The sequence below is a fragment of the Sebastes fasciatus genome, chromosome 8 (genome assembly GCF_043250625.1).
Source record: "Sebastes fasciatus isolate fSebFas1 chromosome 8, fSebFas1.pri, whole genome shotgun sequence".
NCBI lineage: Eukaryota > Metazoa > Chordata > Actinopteri > Perciformes > Sebastidae > Sebastes > Sebastes fasciatus.
In genome coordinates this window covers 28,755,834-28,780,911 of record NC_133802.1, presented here as the reverse complement: position 1 = coordinate 28,780,911, position 25,078 = coordinate 28,755,834, and the positions used below count along the sequence as shown (strand labels likewise).

At 40.1% G+C, this 25,078-nt stretch overlaps 1 protein-coding gene across 2 annotated transcripts in view; it reads left to right on the top strand.

The window, feature by feature from the left end:
* The first annotated feature begins 4,026 nt into the window (after window positions 1-4,026).
* The window catches only part of LOC141773128 (PDZ domain-containing protein 4-like), a 48,172-nt gene continuing 27,120 nt past the window's right edge, over window positions 4,027-25,078 (top strand). The window contains exons 1-4 of one of the 2 annotated variants that reach the window (XM_074644820.1): window positions 4,027-5,038; window positions 11,488-11,725; window positions 23,407-23,460; window positions 24,627-24,729. In XM_074644820.1, coding sequence (XP_074500921.1) covers window positions 23,437-23,460; window positions 24,627-24,729 — 127 coding nt within the window. In that variant the 5' untranslated portion in view covers window positions 4,027-5,038; window positions 11,488-11,725; window positions 23,407-23,436. The remainder of the gene's footprint in view (window positions 5,039-11,487; window positions 11,726-23,406; window positions 23,461-24,626; window positions 24,730-25,078) is intronic. The other variant, XM_074644819.1, reaches the window with a different exon arrangement.

The window sequence follows — 25,078 nt, the reverse complement described above, 5'->3', positions numbered from 1 at the left end:
TGCCTTTCTCTGTCTTGTTCTAAGACACAGACGATCATAACAAGTTGGGCTGCATCGAACCATTTTCTTTCATTATTTATTAATCTGCAAATTATTCTCTTGATCGATCAAAATGTCAGAAAATAGTCACATTTGCTCATTAAAATTCAAAATGATGCATTTCAGTTGCTTGTTTTGTCCGTCCAACAGAATTAATTGTACAAAGAAAGGCAGCAAATCCTCAAAACTGAGAAACTGGAACTACACAGTGTTTGGCATTTTTGCTAAAAAATAAATAAATCTAAATTGTTTCTGATTAATTTTCTGTTGATCAACTAATCCAGTGGTTCCCAACCTTTATGGCTTAAAACAGGCCAAAGAGGGATTTTGTTTTGTTTGAATCATTTTTAAAATACTATAAATGCTTAAAACTACCTGGTAACTTGCAAAAGAAAGTCTTGAATATTTCACAGAATTTGGTGTAGTAGAAATTTGTTTTCTCTGCTTTAACGTCCTGATATTTAAAATGTGTTGATTTCTATTGGAAAAAGGTTGAGGTGTTATCCCCGCTCTGGCAGATCCTTTCACCTGTTTTAAGAATGAAAGATGTTTAGGACCTGATTATAGACAGAAATGACTTGATGAAACAGAGATTTTGTGAGGTTTTGTGTGTGATGGATCATCTTCACTGACAAACAGCAGCTGGAGTGAAAATCTGTGAAATTTGAGTAAAAGCCAAGAGATTCTTGTTGCCGGACAACAAATTCTGGCTTGTGAAATCAATTTCGAGACTTCTTCCTTCCTACTGAGAGGTGATCGAACACACCTCGAGCACAAACGTTGAAATTCGGAGGGTAAAAAAAAAATAAAACCCCCAAACTAACAAGCCTGTGTGTTCATGTCCTTCATCCAATCAGTGTGTAAATCCAGTAAGAATCTCTCTCTCTGTCTCTCTCTCTGTTTTTCTGTGTCCAGGAGCGAAACTAAGCCGGATTTAACCTTTGTAGAGAAATGACGGAGCAGCGGAGGAAATCGAGGGATGAAGGGAAGGAGAGAGGATGAGAAAAGGCTTGACGGTCAGAGGACCTAGATCTTCTCAGATAACAACAGGATCCACCTCAGTCTGCCTTCCACTCCTCCTGGGAGAGGAGGGAGAGAAGGAGGAGTTTTGGGGAATTACATGGAGAATAAAGCCAGTTTCTTCGCAGACGATGAAGTTTGCTGAAACAAAAGCGGTCTTCACCTCTTTGGATTAGCAGTACTGAAGGAGGATTTGGGGGATTGAAGAGTTTTTTTTCTGTTCAGCAAAAGGATTTAAAGACACCTGGAATTCAATGTGAGAGCCTGAAACACGAGAAAGAACCTGAGATATTCCCTCAGGGAACTGGTGTCCCCAAATCCACCAGCCTGTTTTGAGTCTTTACTGGATATCTTTGGATAGAAGAACAGACCAGAATTGTCCATCTTGGTCATTGAATTTAGCCAAATTAGATCCATCTGGCTGCAAGAAACGTCTTTAATTTCACCTTTACCGCTTGAAGGAAAGGGATTTTAAGGACGTTCCTGAAGTTCCCTCTTCATCCTTCCCGTCTCCATCTCATTTTCTAGTTTTTCTTTGGACACATTTGCCTTTTCTCTTCATGCACCTTTTATATGTTGCCTCTTTTCCGTCTGCCTGGTGTGTAAAGCAGGTGTTGCTGACAGATAACAGCTGCAGAGAGGCAGAGGTAGACTCATAAAACCAGATAAGTCATGTTCAGTGACAGGAGCAGCAGGTAATACAGGCTGAATGTGCAGAGCGTTGGCGCCGTCCGTCATCTTTCTGCAGGCTAATACCATCTCAAGGACCGGCGATTATAAAACCGCTCTACTCTGCAGAGCCTGAACATCACTTGTGTGACTCAACAGCAGTGATCTCGTACCAACCTTTACACATTTTTATATACTAATGCCTCTTTGGAGTGACAGTAACAGCCTGTTAGAAATGATCTAAATATCAGATGAACGTGGAGCTCAGAGATTTATCTTTGAAGCAACAGTAAAGTGCTTTCAAATGTAAAAATAAGACTTCAGGAATAAGCACAGTGGTTGATCCACCCTTAACACTGATTGATGCACACAGTTATAAACTGTACACACAAAAGGAGTGTGAGCTGATAGAAAAAGGTTCTGAGGTAACAGTTGGAAAGAAAAAGCCAAACTACACGTTAATTGATGTGTATACCAACACAAATGTACCTGCACAAAACCTCCTTTGAAACTTGTGATACCAACACCGCAGGACCTGTGAGGCCACAAAAACATCATCAGTGTTTCTTAGATGAAGTTTAGACAGACAAGACTGAAAGGAAATATGCTGCTGCTCAAAGCATAAACACCACATGGACTATAGATTTCAAATGTGTCCTGTTCTTTAAGCACAAATAGACTTTTTGTCCGAAAGAGCCCACATTTAGGAGCGAAAAATTATACTAAACCTTTGTCAAAAACACAAAGCACAAACTGTTTTTATCTCTCAAATGAAAAAAACTCCAGCTGCTCTGGATTTGATACCTTTTAAGCACAAAGTACGACAGATATTCAAACAGATATCCACGTGCTGAAAGTATAGTTCTGCTTTTTATGAGGTTAAACAACTAGTTTGAACCAGTGAGCACAAGCTGTGTTCAGATCATTAACAGTTTGTCACTTTGACATAAATATTCAGGTGCTAAAAAGTGCATTTTGTGTATGATTATTTTATGATTTCAAAGACATTTTTGTATCAATTCAAAGCACAAACAAATATAAATAATTCAGCCATAAAAATGCACACAACACTGTTTACACTGGTTTGAGAAACAATTTCATATCATGTTTCAAATATTTTACGGAAAAGACAAAATCAGGATGTTTAAAGCAGAGCAGGAAGCAGACAACACAGATGTTTCTGTGTTTTGAGCTGCTGGGTTCAGATTTGTTAAAACTCGAGTTAGATGAATTATTGAGGCGAGCTCTGGTAGCAATACTTCAATATTTGACTGAAGTTCTTCAGAGCCTCTCCTCGTCCTGATCCAGAAGCAGAAATCCAACTGTTCAGATTCACTATTGAAGGTTTGCTGTGGATCCTCTTGTCAATTTGGGGATAAAGGAAGTTGCTTTAATCACTCGCTGGTGTTCAGATGAATTATTGAACTGAAGAGAAAAACTGCTGGAACTCTTTACGAGTTTTTCTTCTTCTTCATGTCTTATTAATCGTCACTGGCCTCGTTTCCACTGCGGCTCGAAACAAACCTCAGGAGACAGATAACTAAACATTTGGCTAAGTGGTTTGTAAAGATATGTGAGACATTACAGCCTTGAAAAAGCACCATGGTTGGTTTTTACTTTAGCTTTAACCAGTTTTAGAAGAGGAGGTGGCACTTTGATTCAAACTGAGCAGATCTCAGTGGAGGAAAAACTACAAATACTGACAGGGAAATTAAAGACCTCTTTTCGTCATTTAAGAGCTCAAATAGAAATAATACATTCATTTATGTATCTGTGACTTAGTAGGTGTTACTTTTACTGGAAACAGAAGGCGAGAGCACAACATTTTTACAGTTTCATATCTGCAGGGAGGCGTTTTATAAGCACCACAACTTGGACATATTTTTGTTATATTCTCACTTTAAGAGCAAATGTATTAAAACCAGGCAACCAGAAGGCTAAATCTGGTCACTGAGGTTTAATAATCCCTTTTAAATTATCTTTCCTTCACCTTTCTTTGGCCATTTGAGCTGTACACTTCCAACAAACTGACAGACTTTGCTCCACATAATGTGCGTTTGTGTGCGACTGTGATGCTATGAACACAAATGTAACTGTGCACACAAAGGACAAACTGAAACCAAACACACTCACTGAGAGGTCAGTGTGAACAGTGTGTAGGTGGAACTTAAATCAAACACTCCTCCTCCTTCATCCTCCTTCATCACCTACATCAATCCCTATTTTCTAGGACGCCCACAAACTAAACTGAATTTTCTACATTTGAACAGTTTGAAGCACAAACTGAAGAGCTTTTGCCTCTTCCTCCCCCTCCTCCTCATCCTCCTTCTCCCCTGCAGGGCTGAAACAATCTGCCGCGCATGAATAAAAATTAATTTTTCACCGTGATGAAAAGACGCAGCGTCTCGCCGCCCGCGGGACAGCAGATAAAAGCTGTTTACTGTGAGGAGCAGTTAGAGAAACACAACTCGTCTTCTTCATGAAAAAAACAACAACTAAACAAAGCTGAACAATGTCCTCCTCCTTCTTTTGTCCTCTGTTTCATCAGTGGTTGAGAGGTGGGTACAGAGCTTTTGTCTTCAGAGTGACAGAGCAGAGGAGAAACGACAACAGGAAGTGAACTCAGCTGGGTTTTTTATCACAAGTGACACTTTGATGTCTTTGTTGAAGAAGTTTGACTGATAAAAGCTTTCAATAAACTCAATGAAGCACATTTGGGGGATTTTTAGATGAAGCGGCTTCCCCACCTTTGTGTATATTTGCTGAAAAACACTACGAACTGACTGAAAATTCACTTTCATAAGGGTTTTTCTGAAGCTAAATAGATAATCCTGGAAAACAACAGAAGACGGTTGAATCTCACTGAAACTTCTATATGAACTACTTGGACTGATTTCTCTGAAGATTTATGGTTTACAAAGAAAACAAGCACAACTTATCCTACATAATGGATCTTTGTAGCAGGGATCATTAATGATTTCACCAACACTTCATTCTGACTCAAAAAGTTGTCTGAAATCTGGCGAATTTATCTTCGCTTTGAAAAAGGGCGAACAAGAGGAGAAAACAGAAAGCAAAGACACACCCGAGGACGTCGGATTTTGAGGTTAAAGGTCAGACGGACGAGCTGGATTATCGATACGGAACGTCTTCTGAGGGGCCTGCAGAGACAGAGGACAGAGGACGCAGAGATTAAAAGACGAGGAGAAAGCAGAGACGGAGATAAGAGGACGAGTGTCAGGACGCCATCATGGGCTGCAACATGTGTGTGGTCAAACGTCCGGAGGAGCAATACAGGATCATGTTCCAGGTAAGACGCTGCTGGCCTTCTGACCAATCAAATGTGTTAGATTAAAGGAAAGGATCACACCTAAAATAAACCACACCTTAAGTCCGTCAACATTTCATACTGTCTCCAACCATTTCCTAAATCATTCTATCAGCATTTACATTGATTTCGTTCCTTTCAGGCAGCAACTGGTTTCATATCATTTCTGTAAAAGTCATCTTGAGACCAGAAACTAGAAGATTTACACACTGGTCCTTTAAAACTAGATCTTAACTCAGGGGAACTCTACAAAACAGGGCCTGGAGATGAGGTATTAAAGCAGGCGTTGCCTCGGGCTTCTGTCCTTTCAGTTTATAATGTACCTCAGAGGTGCACACAGTATTAACCAGACACAAGACCTGGACTCCTCAGGCCCCTGAAGGCTTTGTCTGCATGGAGCAAACATAGAGGCTACAAAAACAAGCATTAAAAGCTCTTAAATCTCAAGCACCAACACAGACTTTTCATAACAGCTTCTGGTTTCATCTGCACACAATAATAATACAAGTTTAAAGCCACAGAAAAGGAAGTAAAACAGCAACCTGGAAGGAAGAACATGTGTGTAAAGTAGGAAAGATATTCACAGATTCAAACTTCCCGGATCAATAACTCATAAGCAAAACGTTGTTAAAACACAAACGATGGCTCTTTCTAATCGTAGTGAGGTAGACAACGAGCTACAACCTCATTCTTATTCTTAATGTTTCTTATCGTGGTGCCATATTGTTGCAGTTCTTGATAAAACATGTTCATAATTCGGTTTGGAGTCCGCCCATCTCTTCTCGTGAAGTGGAATTTATAAAATATAATTAACTGTAAAAATATATAATTAACTGTACAAAGAACATTAAGGCTTCGTCCGAAATGGCCTACTATGCACTATATACATACCCAATAAGTGTACTATCGTTCAACATACTTTTGTGTGAATAAACAGTAGTTTGTATCTTTTTGGACGCACTGAACTGTAATTTATGTCGTCACTTCCTGAGAGCCTCCTTGCCGGTTGGAGACGTGTAACCATGGTAACCCGTACCAACCTCATGTGACCAAATCGACGGTTTGTGAGAATCTGAATTAATTTAAAATGTATATTACACCTAGCAAAGTGAAATCTTATACTTACAGTAAAATTTAAGCGTTATTGATTTATTTGATTTGTCAAATATTTAATACTCTTATCAAAATTGGGAGTGGAAAAAATATGCTGCTTTATGCAAATGTATATATATATTTATTATTAAAAATCAATTAACAACACAAAACAATGACACATTTTGTCCAGAAACCCTCACAGGTACTGCATTTAGCATTAAAAACATGTTCAAATCATAACATGGTAAACTGCAGCGCAACAGGCAATAACAGCTGTCAGTGTGTCAGTGTGCTGACTTAACTATGACTTGCCCCAAACTGCATGTGATTATCATAAAGTGGGCATGTCTGTAAAGGGGAGACTCGTGGGTACCCAGAGAACCCATTTTCATTCACTAGTCTTGAGGTCAGAGGTCAAGGGACACCTTTGAAAATGGCCATGCTAGAGTCTGTGTAATATTGTAGAGGAAACTACTGTACCATTCATCACTTCAGGTTGGTCTAGTTACTTTCTGTAAAGGTCATCGTGTTATTCTGCTGGGATTTTTTTTCCAGTGGAGGCTGAAAGTCACAGAGGACAGAAATCCTGCTCACACCCCTCCTGCTCGTTCATGGAAAGCAGTGTGATTGTGTGAGTGTGTGAGTGTGTGTATGTGTGTGGTAGTGTGGTAGTGTGTATGTGCATGGATGCTCATGCCTCCATGCATTAATGTGCAACGCTTCAGTAAAAAAAAGAATAGCCATATTCTTTGCTGTTGTAACACATTTCAATCTGCATACTGTACATATATTTACATTTATTTTACTATGATTAATTCCAGCTTCTCCTTCGATCGGATGAATAAAGTACAACCAAAATCTACATCTGCAATAAAATATTTTACCAATTGCCAACTCTGATCTTCTCATTCAGTATGATTCAGTGTGTTGTAGAGTAGCCTTTAATCTATTACTCACAACATGATTTCTGATATTAGTGTAGGTCTTTCTTAAAGAAAATCATAAATGCAAAGTGATTGTTAATTCACAGATCATGTTATTACCAATAATCTTAATAGTCATTCATCAAATAATCCCATTGCAAAGTCCCATGGTTCGTTGACCCCTCAAACCACCCCTACCTCCTCCCTGTAGGTTTCTAACATAGATTGTATATAAAGATGGACGACATGGCAGCTCCCCAAAAGTGAAAGCCAAAACATCTGGATCTGAATATATCAAGATGGCAGCTCCCGTATCGGGGATATTTTGGCTTCACTTATGTACAGTGGGAGGAAGTGGAGACGCGGCGTCCATCTTTATGTACAGTCTGCGGTCATGGTTATGAAGACCACAGTGGACCATGAACCATGAACAGCTCGTTCATAGCGCTGAACTCTGGTTTGTTGTTGTAGACTGAATACACCGTTCTTTACTGTAGCAGATGGAGCTGTCCATGATGCTGAACTCTGGTTTGTTGTGAACTGACTACACTGTTCTTTACTGTAGCAAATGGAGCTGTCCATGGTGCTGAACTCTGGTTTGTTGTTGTAGACTCAATACACTGTTCTTAACTGTAGCAGATGGAGCTGTCCATGGTGCTGAACTCTGGTTTGTTGTTGTGGACTGAATACACTGTTCTTTACTGTAGCAGATGGGCATGTCTGTAAAGGGGAGACTCGTGGGTACCCAGAGAACCCATTTTCATTCACTAGTCTTGAGGTCAGAGGTCAAGGGACACCTTTGAAAATGGCCATGCTAGAGTCTGTGTAATATTGTAGAGGAAACTACTGTACCATTCATCACTTCAGGTTGGTCTAGTTACTTTCTGTAAAGGTCATCGTGTTATTCTGCTGGGATTTTTTTTCCAGTGGAGGCTGAAAGTCACAGAGGACAGAAATCCTGCTCACACCCCTCCTGCTCGTTCATGGAAAGCAGTGTGATTGTGTGAGTGTGTGAGTGTGTGTATGTGTGTGTATGTGTGGTAGTGTGTATGTGCATGGATGCTCATGCCTCCATGCATTAATGTGCAACGCTTCAGTAAAAAAAAGAATAGCCATATTCTTTGCTGTTGTAATACATTTCAATCTGCATACTGTACATATATTTACATTTATTTTACTATGATTAATTCCAGCTTCTCCTTCGATCGGATGAATAAAGTACAACCAAAATCTACATCTGCAATAAAATATTTTACCAATTGCCAACTCTGATCTTCTCATTCAGTATGATTCAGTGTGTTGTAGAGTAGCCTTTAATCTATTACTCACAACATGATTTCTGATATCAGCGTAGGTCTTTCTTAAAGAAAATCATAAATGCAAAGTGATTGTTAATTCACAGATCATGTTATTACCAATAATCTTAATAGTCATTCATCAAATAATCCCATTGCAAAGTCCCATGGTTCGTTGACCCCTCAAACCACCCCTACCTCCTCCCTGTAGGTTTCTAACATAGATTGTATATAAAGATGGACGACATGGCAGCTCCCCAAAAGTGAAAGCCAAAACATCTGGATCTGAAAATATCAAGATGGCAGCTCCCGTATCGGGGATATTTTGGCTTCACTTATGTACAGTGGGAGGAAGTGGAGACGCGGCGTCCATTTTTATGTACAGTCTGCGGTCATGGTTATGAAGACCACAGTGGACCATGAACCATGAACAGCTCGTTCATGGCGCTGAACTCTGGTTTGTTGTTGTAGACTGAATACACTGTTCTTTACTGTAAAAGGCAGATCTGTCCATGGTGCTGAACTCTGGTTTGTTGTGAACTGACTACACTGTTCTTTACTGTAGCAGATGGAGCTGTCCATGGTGCTGAACTCTGGTTTGTTGTTGTAGACTCAATACACTGTTCTTAACTGTAGCAGATGGAGCTGTCCATGGTGCTGAACTCTGGTTTGTTGTTGTGGACTGAATACACTGTTCTTTACTGTAAAAGGCAGAGCTGTCCATGGTGATGAACTCTGGTTTGTTGTTGTGGACTGAATACACTGTTCTTTACTGTAGCAGATGGAGCTGTCAATGGTGCTGAGCTCTTGTTTGTTGTAGTCTGACTACACTGTTCCTTACTCTAGCAGGTGGAGCTGTCCATAGTGCTGGAATCTGGTTTGTTGTTGTGGACTGAATACACTGTTCTTTACTGTAAAAGGCAGAGCTGTCCATGGTGCTGAACTCTGGTATGAAAGTGTAGTCTGACTACACTGTTCTTTACCGTAGCAGATGGAGCCGTCCATGGTGCTGAACTCTGGTTTGAAACCGTCTGACCAAAGAGGCAAAACTCCAGTCTTTTTTGGACAACAGCCGATGCCGCCATTTTGGATTGAAAACTCTTATTATATTTATAATATTTGTATTGTTTAACCCAGGCCATTTCAGTAGAATATGACAATAGAACAGAAATAAGTTTGTTTAACTTTTTTACGGGACTTTGTAGGCGGATGTTTTACTGGCATTTGGTAGTCGTTTTCAGTCCAAAATGGCGGACGCGTATCTTTACTGCTGGGCGCTGACTTTGCAATGGAACAAACAATTGACCTTCACTCCTTACTATACTGAGACTGGTGGAGCTGTCCATGGTGCTGAGACAAGTCTAACTGGTGTTCTCATACTTTCCCATTGAACACTAAGTGTGTCACGTCTGCTTCAGATCTCATTTAAACTACGATCATTTTGGTTTGTTGGACCAAATAAATACATCATTACTTATTCAACAACAGAAGTATTAATACATAATATAAATACACAATACACTCATCTATCTAGATCTTGTCTAAAGCACTATTCTAACAGGAAAACTTTCATCTGAGGAGGTTGGAGTTTTACGTATAATGTTGATAAATTGGCTAGCTCAGTTGTTAACTTAGACTGCTCTTTATTTTATTTTTATTTTTATTTTATAGCATAAGGCTAAACAGAATATTTGCAATATATTCTCCCCCCTTTTTATATGATTTTATATTAATGTGTAATACATGCACATGCTCTGGATGTCCATTAAGTAGAGAAACTACTTTAAAGCCTCTCAGCAGCTGTTGAGGTGCGTTTGAGACAGACTCCCTGTGTAACCGTGTGAAACTGCATACTGTATTGTTAAGCAGAGTGTTGCTGTAAAAAGAGCAGGAAGCTCAACTCTTTCTGAATAAATTGAGTCAATGTATTATTATAACAAACTTTACATAATTTTTTTGTGGTTACTGAGGCTGAGCTTGATTTTTCAAACAGGCTGAAACTGCTCAGTGTGTCGAGTTCAGGAAATGTGTCTAGAAACAATGTAGAAATGTGTTAAACCTCCAACTGCACATGTTTATGGAGGAGCTGCAGGCTTGAGCTCCTCTCATACATAAAACACACTTCAATCTCCGTTACACCTGTAAACTTTCTTCCTCACAGAACAGAACATTTTACACCAACAACCAACTTAAATAAAGCTAAATCACCTTTCTAGTAGCACACACACACACACACACACACTGAATGCCCCCTGTCACCTTGGCTACGTATGAGAGGGTTTCACTATCAGAGAGAGAGAGAGAGTGTGTGTGTGTGTGTGTGTGTGTGTGTGTTTCTCCCGAGGTGACCTAGTGTAGATGGTAATGATGTCTAACAATCCAGTGTGGAAACCAAAACCTCAGAGGAGGTGTGTGTGTGTGTGTGTGTGTGTGTGTGTTTGTGTGTGTGATTAATGAGGTCTGTAATGGATTCTGATGACCTCATGAGATTTGAAGAGGAGATGATAAGCAATCACGCACGCACGCGCGCACACGCACACGCACACACACACGCACACGCACACACAGGTTAATTCAGTCTGAACGTGAAGCTAATTTTAGACGTGGTGTTGCATACTGCTCTCAGAATCAATAGAAAGATGTGATTGGATGCAGACGTGTTGTGGGTTTGCTGCAGAGGAGTAGGGAGCCATAAAGTCGGAGTCAAAGCCATTACACACTGGGGGCTATTAATTCGCACATCAACATATGTATTCTGTTGGTTTTGTCATGAATACTTCCACACAGAATGTAAAATATTACATAGCGTAAAAGCGACGTGCCTCCCCGAGAAAAATATGTGTTTCAGAGACTATATTTCCTGCATTCTGGTGAGTTTAAATAAGTGAAAATATCTCAATAATAAGTACACTGTAACAGCATTTTTATGTTAACATTTTGATTCTACCTTTAACTCCCAGGAAAGAAAACTGAATATCTTTCCCCTCTGGTGTGAACCTGGTGTGTGAATCTCTGACATTAACTAATATTCATCAGTTTTCATTTATTTTTGCTCCTGCTTGAGTATTTCTTTCTCTTTGTTCTCTCAATTTCTCTCTCCTTCTCTCACTCACTGAAGGTCCTTTTAGACACAACAGTGAAAGACTAGAGGAAACAGCTACAGTACAGATTACAGTGATTTGGAAGTCTCTTGATTTTTTTTTCTTCCTGGCTGCCTCGGAGCACCTGAACGCCTCTCTGGAGGCTTCAGGCTCCGTCTGTCTGAGTCAAACTAAACGGCTGCTGGGAGGCAAAGAAAACCTCAACATCTGAAGAGAAAATCAAACGTCAGGAATCAAACCGAGCAAATCAAAGAAGTGTGTGTGTGTGTGTGTGTGTGTGTGTGTGTGTGTGTGTGTGTGTGTGTGTGTGTGTGCATGGCTTATTTCATTCCATTTGATTTCCTCGCTGCCCGGGCCTGTTTGGACATCACACACCTCGTCCTACTACACACAAAACACGCTCACAGTTGTGTAAAAGCACAGTAAATGCTCGTGAAATCCCACTCTCCTCTTTCTTCTTCTCTTTCATTCTTCATATTTTCTCTCCATCCATTTTTATCTCTGCTCTGTCTGTCTCTCTCTTTCTGTCTGAATGTTTTGCTTCATCTATTTTTTCCCATTTTCTCTTCCTCCTCTTTTTCTGTCCATCAATCTACCTGTTTTTTCTCTCTTTTCTTCTCTATTCTTTCAGTTTATGTCCTTCAATCTTTCTCCCTCTCCACCTTCCTTGTCCTCTTTCTCTTCCTCCCCCATTTCCTCTACTTTCATTTCTCCTCTCCCTCCCCCACCTCACCATTCTTCTGTTCACCTGATCTACAGCGTCTCTTCCACTCTCTCCCTTCCAGTATCTCCCCTCCTCTCTTTGGTGTTGGTTTTTGGGATTTTGCTTTAAAGCTTCAGTAGGCAGAATATTTTGTGGCATCATTGGGCAAAAAATCCATAATATCCTTTCAGCATATTGTAATTCAAGTGTTCTGAGAGAAAACTAGACTTTTGCACCTCCTCATGGCTCTGTTTTCAGGCTTTAAAAAATATAGCCGGGTTACTGTGACCAATCACTGGTCATTTCAGAGAGAGAGCGTTGCTATTGGCTGTGCTCCGGCTGGTGGGTGGTGCTTGGTATTTCCTCAACTGATCTCAACATGGCTGCCGGGTCACAAACTTTCTCATTTTACAGTTAAACAGTACACTACAAGATGTTTCTGAAAACATTTGAGGTGAGAAATAGGCATTACAGTAACAGAATATTGATTCATATTTGATCAGCGCTGCCTAGTTTGATCGTTTGATCGGAGTTTGTGAGTGATTGACAGCTGCTCAGAGACGGCAGGCTCCAGATGAGCTCTGACTGCTTGTTTTCCTCGGGTCTGTGAAATCTTGCAGATGCCATGAGGAGCACCGGAGGACACAGAGGAACATGATTTTTTTTAGGATAGTGACCGTTTTATAAAAATAAAAAAACTTTTTTTAATCATGGTTGCTCCAAACTTGCCTACTGCTGCTTTAAAACTGGACATGATAACAGGTAACAGATTCTACAGGCTTTATGGACAATACAGTGTTATTATTAATGTAGATGCTCATCATGTGTCTTCTCATCTTGCCTCTCACTCTTTTATTTCTCTCACTCCTCCTGTCCCTCTCATCTAGTCTCTTCCTCTCTAACTTATCCTCTCTTTCGTTTCCCTCCATTCTTTCTATTTCTGTCCATCAATCTACCCTCTCACCCTCTTCTTGCTTGTGTCCTAAATATACACCTCCTTACTCTTTTTCCTCTTCCTCCCCCTCTAGTTCTCCCCCACCCCCGCCCCCAGCTCCTCCCTCCATCTCAGTCACCTCTTCTCCTCCTCCTCACTTTGCTGTCAGATTTGTCTCAATGGGATGCTGTTGCCGCGGTAACCAGGGTCATTAGGGAAGCTGTATTTATGCTCTCTCATACTGGAGCTGGCAGATTTGCTGTAATGAGCGCACACACACACATGCACACACGCACGCACGCACACACACACACACCAAGACAGAGAGAAAACCCCAGCAGCTGCTTTTCTAAGCGACTTTACTTTTTCGGCGGCATCCTTTACAGAGAGAGAGAGAGGGCAAGAGATGAAAAAGACGGCGACATTTGTTCATCAGAGCTGAAGGTTTATTCAGCTGTTTAGAGTCAAAACTGAAAACTAAACAAGCGCTGTTACACAGGTTTTTCCAAACAAGGGTTTCAATGACAAAGTATAACAAACAAGACACTATTCTCTTTAGTGTGCTTATTCACCTTGTCCAAGAATGACATCAAAACCACTTACGTCATGGTTGGGCTTAAAATAAGTATGTAAACTAAGTAAAACACATACGGAAACAATGTGATATTAGTACAGAAAAGTGACAACCATTACTCTTTGACAGAGAGAGAGTAAAGAATGGATCCATCCTCTCACGTCGTCTGGGTGTTTTTCTTTAAGGACTCATTCTCTTGTTTAGTTGTCTAAACTGCATTAGTCTTAATGGGCTGTCGGCTCATTAGGCCATCAGCAGCAGAGAGAAGAAACACTCTGGAGACACAATCAGCTCGTTTGTATTCAGCCGTGGTTCTGAGCTGAACGCCAGGTGGTAACATGTTGATACCAATCCCATGATGCACTGCTGCTGCATCCAGAGGACGATATACTGAAGACATATAGTCCAAAGTCGAAGACAGAGTGCTGAAAGTAACTTCAGCAGCTGATTTCTAGCTAGCCAGTTTTTTTAGGATTAAAAATATTGCTGAAGCTTTGATTGATTAAAATTAATTTATCACGTCAAAATGCTGTAAATATCCTGTAAATCCAGCTTCCTAAATGTGAGGATTTGCTGCTTTTCTCTGTTTTATATCACAGTGAACTGAAGGTCTTTGAGTTTTGAGCTGTTTGTCAGACAAAAAAATAAATAAATCATGGTGTATTTTTCATGATTAGTTGAAAAACGAATCAACAGATCAAATGTTAATATAAATACCCAGGTGTTGCAGCCCTAAGGCCGTCTTCTCTAAAGGTAATATCAGGCTATGTCAGTAGTTTACACTGATATCTTGGCAGCTCTTTATTATTATTCAGTGATGGAACTCAAATATCAACAACTGTATTTCCTAAAATGTATATTTATACACCGATAATTTATCCAGTGGTGGAATGTACATTTACTCAAGTACTGTGCTTAAGTACAATTACGAGGTACTACTTTATACTTCTACTTTCCAACATTTCAGAGAGAGATATTGCACGTTTCACCTCACTGCTTTTATTCTATTTACTTTGGTAAATAGTTTTACATAGAAATATATGATCATCTCATAAAATATGTTTATTTCATAATTTAAACCACCCAAAGGAATATAAAGTAGTTAAAATTAGCCCCATCTACATTAAAATGTTGTTTATGCATCGATAATAATAATCCAATGTTATATTCTAACATTGGCATAAGTCATATTTATATACATTTATTTCAACTTTTACTTTTGATTACAGTCTAGACCTGCTCTATATGAAAATCGTCTATATGAAAGTCACCCACAACCCTGCACAGGATCAGCGTATACTTGGCGGATGTGTTAATAATGGTATTCGCCATCATCTCACCGCACCGCTTTCCCTGTCTGAAGTCTTTGTCATGCACTGCTAACGGATCATATAATATATATTTATATAGGAATGCTATAGGAGGAAATGTGTCCATAAACATGTCATAACAACCATTTTGTTGAGAATGAGACGCTGCCAGACTCCATCATCTGTAACGGTAGTTCAGATCATCAGGAGGGAAATGATGGCATGGATCACTGATGTGTTTGCTGTGCAGTTCTGAATCTTAAACACACAAGAGGGAGGTAATCTGTGTGACTTAAACTTGGAGCGGCGCAGCGTGTGTTACACTGCCGTCTTTATGCAGATACAGTATCAAGCAGAGCGTGGAAACATGTCTAGCACAACATACGGATTATAACCATGTATGGATGCAGTTGGGATGCATCACCATGATGTGAACAATCAGCCCAGTCGCACAGCAGTTTGTGAAATAGTCAAAAAATTGTATGTATTAATTCATGTTCAAAGACACGAATTTTGCATTTTTTTTCATAAAATCAATTTGTATGTTATCCACGTAACTGTAAACCGGGAAATATAAAGAGCGGCGAACGGATGGGTGGATGGGTGGGTCAAAAAACAGTCAGTTTTACTTCGTGCTTTTTGAATAAATGTTCTTTCTCAAACTGAGATTGGGGGTGTGGTTAATAGTCAGATGTATTTCATTATCATGGCAACCAGATTTCATCGTTTTTCAACCCAGTTTAGATGAATTTACTGTTTATGAGACCACAAATGACACAAGAATTAGCGCAAAACACCGACTCTCTCTCACTCGTTCTCTTCTTCACCGTCTCCTCCTGGTGAGGCGGCCGTCTGGCTGCTGCTGCACTGAGGAGCCGCACCGCCGCACGCCAGCCACAGCGCACTGGAGGACGGATAGACATGTTGCTGAGGTCGGGTGCAAATTAGCTGCATTGCCGTGTTTCATTTTTGTCTTTCATAAGAACCCATAAAATCATTTTTATACATTTTCGTGTGAAAAATCTGTGCTTGTTGTGAGCGTGATCTTTTCCTAAACCTAACTAAGTAGTTTTGTTGCCTAAACCTAACCAAGTCAATCTATTCCTAAACCTAACTATGTACGTGAATAAAAGTAGATTAAATCTTGTGACTATTTTACAAACTAACGTGAGACTGTGTTGCAACAATGCAGGAATTAATGAAGAAACAGCCGTGTGTTTAACTTAATGACAACAGTTTTAATGCTATCTCGACAATACATTCGCTCAGCCCACGCACGAAAATATTCTGTGACTAGATGTGGAAAGTTGAAACACTACTCTAAATCCTGCCCATGAGCAAGGCACTGAACCGTTCTGTGTTACTGTAAAGTTAATACATGATTTTTATGAAACCCATTATGGCAGTGATACATTTTTATACTCTGTGGTTTTACATAATAGGATCATGACTGTAATAACCCGAGGAATAAATGTGTTCTGTAATATCTTTCTGTGCCCCTCTCATACAGCTGAAAGCCAATATTACGCACTTTAAATGAGTTATGTGTTCATATTTACATGTTTTGTTTTCTTTTTCAAGAAATGAAATGGTAATCACTCGTATTATGTTATGGCCAAGAGGGCGGCAAATGTTTCTGAGTGACAAGCTGCATGTGCGGAGCTAAATTGGAGTGATATCAATGTTTGATGGACAGATTGTACAAAAAAAAAGAAAAACATATTTTCAGACTATTTTCGTCGAGAGAAATGTTTCAAGGTTGGCAAGTATGACTGCAACAGTGTGTGGTGTAGAGCTACACACACCAGACAGAAACAGGAACCAACGTTTATGTGGGAGGAAATGTTGTAGATTATTGTTGCTTTGACAGAAGCATCAGTGAAATCCCTGGAAGGTAAAATGTAAATGTGTTTGGATTATGAATCATAATTAAGTGTTTTGAGGAAACACTGGAGGTTTCCAGGAGCGTCTAAAATCTAAAACATAGCAGACGTGTTTCTCCTCTGAGCAGGTGGATGTGTGTTGAGGTGTTTGCGTTCTTCTTCTCTCTGTTTTCTCTCCCTTCACGGTGTTGAAAATCTTCCATCTTCAAAATGCATTTTTAGAAATTAAGAAAACAGCCCTGTTTATTGGGATGCTGATGCCTTTTTGGAGTTATTATCTAGAGGATTGATTATAATTATTATAATTGAGCGTAATGACTGATTGGACCATGTTGGCCTGAGTACATCGTATTCTCGGCCGGTTTCTGATGACAGCCAGGTGACAAAAACACAGTTTATGAGATTTAATGATTCTCAGTTGGCTCAATTCCATCTTCAGTTTCATTGTCTCTCTCATCATGATTTGTTTTTTTAATATCTTCATATTTCTTATCTGTGTTAGCAGAAATCCACTGATTTATCAACTGACATTTATGTTTGTTAAGACTTTATAATAACCATCATTTATAAATGGTAAATTGATAGTTAATTGAACATTAATAGTTATTTTACGGTTGACAAACAATGAAATGATAATTAATAATGTTTACTAATAATTATTATTTTAACAGTTTATTGTTGCACACATCATTACATTTAATATACTATATATTATACGTATTTGTTAATGATTATCAAATTATTTGTAAACCTTTGAACATTTTTTTGTAAAAAAAAATCTATAAACATTATATATATATAGATATATATTTTTATTACACTTGTTAATGGTAATAATTGGTTTGTAATCCATCTATAAACATTATTTGGATGCTATTATAAAGATGCAACTGATGATTATAATACCTTGTTAAATGGTTGATAAATACTTTGTAAAGCATCTATAAACACCATTTAGATAGATATTTAATACTTTGTTAATGGTTAATAATTGGTTTGTAAACCATCTATACACATTATGTGTATGGCTATTATAAAGTTATTAACGCATTAACTTTGACAGCCCTAGTTCAAAACAATCTCTTTCAGTCTTTCTTGCATCTTCTCTCTCTTAGATTTTTTTTGCAATATTTCAGCTTTTCTTAATTCTCCACTGTACCCATAGTCTGTTCAGATATCAGGATATCTTCCTTCTCAAAGGACGGTAGATGAGCTGATATGGTGTATCTTCTGACACGTACTGAATTAAGTCCACCGGGGCTGTCTGGGTTTTGTAGTTTTCAGTAATCTTCACGGCCTCAATCCTCAACTTGACTTCCATTAGACTCTGAAAGTCCAGAGGATTGATAGAGGTGAGGGGTGAAAGAGAGCCTGAAAGTAGAAATCTCTCTCTAATGGTTGAGATTCCTTCTCTCTTCTTTTCTCCCTCTTTCATCTTCCCTGTCTGGTGTTTTGCATTTTCACCCCACCTCCCTTTTTCTTCCTTTTTTTTTTTTCCATTTCTCCCCGTTTCTTCAGATTTCATCCGTCTGGATTCAACCTTCATCTCTTTCTCTCTGACCGCTCTCCGTCTCCTCCTTTAGCTCCCCCTCTCTTGGGTATGATTATAGTATCTCTGCTTTCCCCTCGGCATGCTGGGAATGAAAAATGGATCCCTCGTCCCATCTCTTTCTCCACAGTGTATGTGTGTGTGTGTGTGTGTGTGTGTGTGTGTGTGTGTGTGTGTACGCGTACATGCACTGCAGGGAGTGCGTTGGTGAAAGAGATAAATGCCGGAGCAAAGTGTGTTGATGTGGAACTATTTCTGTGTGTGTGTGTGTGTTGATAAATGTGGTGGAAGTGTGTGTTGATGGAATCAGTAAATAGTTAATGAGCAGGGAGGAGAAGCGTGCCGAAGCCCCAGGAGGTGATATTGACGGAGACTCCGACATACTGAACACATGGCGACAACAATACAGGACAATAAAAGTAATCACCATCAACTCCATATGTTAACGCGTTGCGCTGATCAGAACGGTTTAAAGCTGACGCCTGTGAGTCGTATTTACAAACCCAGTGGGCCTGTAAGCTGAAGACACGCTTTGTGTTTCAGTCGGGCTTTTTACTTGTCAATACTTTTCATTTTAATCACTTCTGCTGCCTGTTTACATGTCAAGTCTCATTTTGAGCTAGCTGTGAGGCTCCGGTGGTGGTGACTGTCAACACATTGGTCAACAGCAACCCTTATGGAAACATAGTGTACTTCAAGTTTATTTTATGAAGTATACTCAAGTTTCCTCAAGTATACTTCATGTTGTAAATATACTAATATCAATGTAGTAGTAGTATACTTGTAAGTGTACTACTTCAATACATTTTGGGACTAAACTGACCCATTTTTTAGTTAATAAAAGCAGTGCTCGAAGTGGGCCGGTACGCACCAGACGCAGTACCGGCACTTCTTCATTATACTCCTTGGCGTACCGTGACTTTTTCTTGCATACCGGTACTCTTCTCTGCCCTCTCCATATCAGGTTCTCTGGGAGATTCATGATGGCGATTCATAACGGCCGCGGTTTTATGTCAGTTTCACTTTTACAACGTAGTAGTAGGCGTAGCAGGCCCCTAATGACCCACATCTATGGTGCTTATAGTGACCGATAACGCCTATTTAATGGCCTGATAACAGTCGAATCGGGTGAATTAACAGGCTCCCAGCACCTACAGGGCTATAATAGGTAATAAAGAAAATGTTTCATTAACATATTTGACTTCAGTCCCTTCTCTCTGACACACTGAGACTGCAGAGATTAGAAATCAATCCTCTGGGACAACTAGTCAATACTGACTGAAGTATTCAATGAAGGCCCAGAATGATAATGCTGCTTGGTACTTGTCTGTATAACAATCAGTACTCAGCCAGTAATGAAGTCTCCATAATCTAAAAGTCAAAGCAAATCACTAAGAAGCCTCTTGGTTGGTCAAATAACACAGAGTTATATGTAAGGTGACCAGATCCCAACAAGCTAAATGTGGGACAAAGAGTATGTTTGTGTGGGACAATGTGGGACACGTTACCAAGGCTGAGAGGTAGTCTACAGTTTTCATATTATTTCTTTCTAAACCTTAACAATAAACATCTCTATGTTTTGCCCAAACGCATCCATACATCGGCAGTTCGCTTTTTGAGCCGCACGTTTCTTGTTTTCACAAGAATTATTGAGTGCTTCTATTGAAAATGATCAATAACCCATATTGATAAAACACAACAGGCTCCTGATTGAGATCCATCCTGTCCAGCTAGAAACAGAAAGGTCCATTAGATGAAAGCCAGCTCTTGTATGGAAGATAGCAGGTTATTTCCAACAGAAGACAACAGTCAGCTCTTTTGTCCCGTTCAGTTATTAATTTCACACTTCACTTAGCTGTGATTTCTGTCGGGCTAATGTGGCAGAGCCCAGTCGGGACTCGTATTGTTACCGTCCCTGTAAGCACACACACATACACACCAGTATAATGAGCGGGAGCGCCGCGGGCTGCCGGGGAAATGTTGTCATTATCATCACACACTCACAGTCGACCGCCCAGAGTCCACACAGACGAACAAAGACAATGTTACTGTTACCAGTCCTGTCCATTAATCCATCCACCTGCCTGTCCATCAGCTACACACAGATCCAACCACAGACTTTTATTACCATAGATTAAAATTAATTACGATGAGGGGAACCAAAAAACAGATTAAATCGACACGTGAAACATTTTAAACTGAAAAATGTTTAAAATGGGGTTGTCAAAGTTCACACGATAATAACACATTAACGCAAATTTGTTTTAACGCCACTAATTTCTTTTACGCCACTTGCGATATTTAACGCTCCAAACTAACTCTAAATTTTGTTGAGAAAAAACTGTCATGGCCATGACCTCAAGATATGTGAATGAAAATGGGTTCTATGGGTACCCACGAGTCTCCCCTTTACAGACATGCCCACTTTATGATAATCACATGCAGTTTGGGGCAAGTCATAGTCAAGTCAGCACACTGACACACTGACAGCTGTTGTTGCCTGTTGGGCTGCAGTTTGCCATGTTATGATTTGAGCATATTGTTTTATGCTAAATGCAGTACCTGTGAGGGTTTCTGGACAATATTGATCATTGTTTTGTGTTAATTGATTTCCAATAATACATATATACATGCATTTGCATAAAGCAGCACGTTTGTCCACTCCCATGTTGATAAGCGTATTAAATACTTGACGAATCTCGCTTTAAGGTACATTTTGAACAGATACAAAAATGTATAATTAATTTGCGATTAGTCAAAATTAACTATTAAATATTTTAATCGATTAGTTTAAAAAGATCATGAATTTGAAATAAAAGAGATGACTGAATGAGTTTAACTTCAAAGGCTCTGATTGGCTGAGTTGTTTTTCGACCAGGAAGAAGCAGCCATTCGCCTGCCCGTTTCAAATGGCCAACAAACCAGAACAGGTCTGGAACCAAGTGAAGCATGTTCTCCATATAACCACACACTGAAGAACAAACACAAACACACACACACACACACACACACACACACTGTTGTCTCCCAGAGAAATGTGTTATGTCAGGGTGGAAATTCCCGGCCGACCTACTTAATGGCAGATGAAACACAATCACTGACCGGACCACAACAGGCCTGATAGATGATTGTGGGTATTGAGTGAGTATTGACTGGCCTTATGTTCACTGACATACACACACACACACACACACACACACACACACACACACACACACACACACACACACAGACAACCTGCAGAGGCCATGTAATGCATAACAATCAGCTCTGAAACAAAGGCAGGGAGGAGGAGAGGTGTGTGTGTCTGTGTGCAACCATGCAAGTATTCATGAGCTGGTTTGTGTGTGTGTGCGTGTGTGTGTGTGTGTCTCACCTGGAAGTAGCATGTTAGCGTGTGCATCAGAGGCCTTCTTCTGCATGTGTGTCTTCAGGCATTAGTTTGATGCGAGTGTGTCTTCAGGCATTAACTTTGCACGTGACGATTCCTGCACGCTTGACAATCTAATAAAACGACACACACAGTACTTTCATTATTACAGTTCACACACACATGCGCACGCGCACGCACGCACACGCACACACACACACAAACACGCTGAACGCATAAATAATTACCTCCATGTTCATTTGCAAGCAGGTGTTTCCTTTCATACTGCCCCCTGAGTGACGCCCGTACACGGTTGTGCTTACAGCTGTATCATTTATGCTAATGTGTGTGTGTGGCTGGCGGCTGGTTGTGTGGAAGCCAGTTATTATGAGCTGTTGATTGAGGTGGGAGTGAACCAGGGGTTACTGACTGCCCTGTAAATTAGCATCTGTTCTGCCTACAGTATGTGCCCTTGAGCAGACCACTAGGGGGGGTTTCCTTTGACGTGCCCCTCTCGTCTCTTGGTAACATGGCACCTGAAGTCTGAGCGAGAGTCAATTTAAAATCTGATGGTATGATTTAAAAAGCAATAACATAGCTGTGTTCGAAAACCATACTACTGACGGACGCAGTATACAGTACATACTGCGTTCCTCAGTAGTATGAAACAGTTAAAGCAAACATATTTTGCAGTGTGCTAGACCAGGATTTAGCCTTTAAACAAGCTCTTAAAGCACTGGACAATAAAACAAACTCGTACCACTATTGCAATATAATCAAAAAATACAGCTTACTTAATACAACACTATTTATTCCAACAGCTCATGGGGACGTAAGATGGGCCATTTACTCAAACTGCTTTTTCAGTTACAGAAACAAAACAGTGGACTGATCTCCCTACAGATATTAGAGTCATGTTAAAAATGATCATGTTGTCTCAGCAGGTTATCTCTGCCCCGTCAGAGGCTGCTCTTTCCCTCTCCTCTTCCCTCGCCACTCTGCTGCTCTGTAGCCGCTCTGTGAGCGTCATTGGCCGGCTCTCCAGCGAGCTACGCCCGCGGGCCATTGTGGAGCTTTTCAACTCTAAAAATGCAGATAATCACAGGTTCTTGTTAATTTATAATGGACATTTGTGTTGCGATATTTAAACAAAATCATCCGTCAACAAGGAAATAAAAGCCTCTTGTCTACAGACCGGTCTCTAGAGAGCTCCAGCAGGCTCATAGCGGTCTGTGAGAGTGACTGCCCGGCTGGCGAGGTAGCGACCCCGGCAGGCGCTAGCCGTTTGTGGAGCTTCTAAACTCCGAAAACGTTGGAGCAAATATTCGATTCGCCATCTATGGAGGTGCACATTGACCATGACTCTGTGGAGCCTTTAAACACACTAAATTACAACCAAGATAACGAACAATATCAGAAATTATTATAAAAATATTATAAAGACAACCACACACCAACATTATGGATGTTCTATATTAACTATGCTTTTCGCCAAGCAAACAAATACAAGAAGATATCTTGTCTTTAATGTTCAAGTCTCTCGTTTATGTGTTTTTATCTCTCCTCCCATCCTCAGTAACACAATCTGTCTCTGTCTCCCTCTCTCTCATTAGCAAAAAGGCTGGAGTGACTCCCTGCGGCCGATGGACAGACATGGAAACGTAAAGGTAGAACACACTCGGATGTTGCCATCCATCAGCTCTCAATGATCCTCCTCCATGTCTGACTTCTCTTCCTCTTCACTGACTCCTCATCCCTCCATCCGCCTCCTATCAGTCATCTTTAATAAGGTTCCACTCCCATAAAGCAGATGATAGATAGAGAAGATTTCCTCCCAGACTGTCACCTATACAGCCTTTAATCATTGATTGATGTGAGGAAGGTTTGATGAGTGTGCAAAGTCTTTTTGACGATTCTCTTTCATATATTCACATCTACAGTTAGCGCTCTCTATACTTGCTTGATGTCTCTGTAGTTGCCTCTTGACTAAAATATATCAACACTCACCAACAGTAATTCTTTTTAAACTAGTAGTTTACTGAGAGTATACTTAAAAGTGTACTTTCATAAACTAAAAAGTGGGTTACAAGTATATTACTAGTAAACTATAACAGTATACCTGTCAGTTTACTTGTAGTATAGTTCATATTAGAGTTGCAGTACAAAATACAACTTGGATGTAAACTAGTTGAGTACTCAAAGTTACTCTTACTCCATCTTGGTTTTTGGCGTTTGTCATCTTGTTTTTTGGCCATCTTATTGTTTTTTTTGCCGTCTCCATATTGGTTTTTGGCCGTCCCATCCTGGTTTTTGGCGGTTGCTATCTTTATTTTTCAGCTGTCTCCATCTTGGTTGTTGGCGGTTGCCATCTTGGTTTTTGGCGGTCGCCATCTTGGTTTTTGGCGGTTGCCATCTTGGTTTTTGGCCGTCCCATATTGGTTTTCGGCGGTTGCCATCTTGGTTTTTGACGGTCGCCATCTTGATTTTTGGCTGTCTCCATCTTGGTTTTGACGGTCGCCATCTTGGTTGTTGGTGGTTGCCATCTTGGTTTTTGGCGGTTGCAATCTTGATTTTTGACGGTCGCCATCTTGGTTTTCGGCTTTCTCCATCTTGGTTTTTGGCGGTTGCCATCTTGGTTTTTGGCCGTGGCCATCTTTATTTTTTGGCCGTGGCCATCTTTATTTTTTGGCCGAGGCCATCTTGTTTTTTTGGATAACATCATCTTGTTTTTTTGCAACCAAAAGTGACAAAAGTTTATTCTGTATTTGCTCATTGCCTGTGTATAAATTCTGCTTCATAAATGACATGCTGTGAATCTGATCCCTGTCTCCAGGTCAGAGGACGGAGGCTCTCTCAGCTCCCACTAGACAGGCCACAAAACTCCCAGGAGCCTTTGCACCAACCCGGGTCGGCCCGCAAGAGTCACAGGAGGAAAGGTACACCTCATCCCACTAACAGACACAAACATGAGCACATTCTTTATCATTCAGTCAGTGCTTTGACCTTCTTTCTTTCTTTCGTTTGTGCTCTCTTTGAAGTTTTGAGCTGCTGTCAGACGAAAATCTGTCTTGTCTCTTTTTCATCTCATCTCTTAATATCATCTCCCTTCATTAGTTCTAACCCAAACCTCACTTTATCCTCTTACTTGTCTTTCCCACGTTCTTGCCTCATTACATCTCATCGTATCCCATTTCTCTTCGTCCCATTTAGTTTCAGCTGATGTTCCTCTTCCTTGTCACATTTTCTCATCTCTTCTATCTTTTCCCCTCTTATCTCCTGACATTT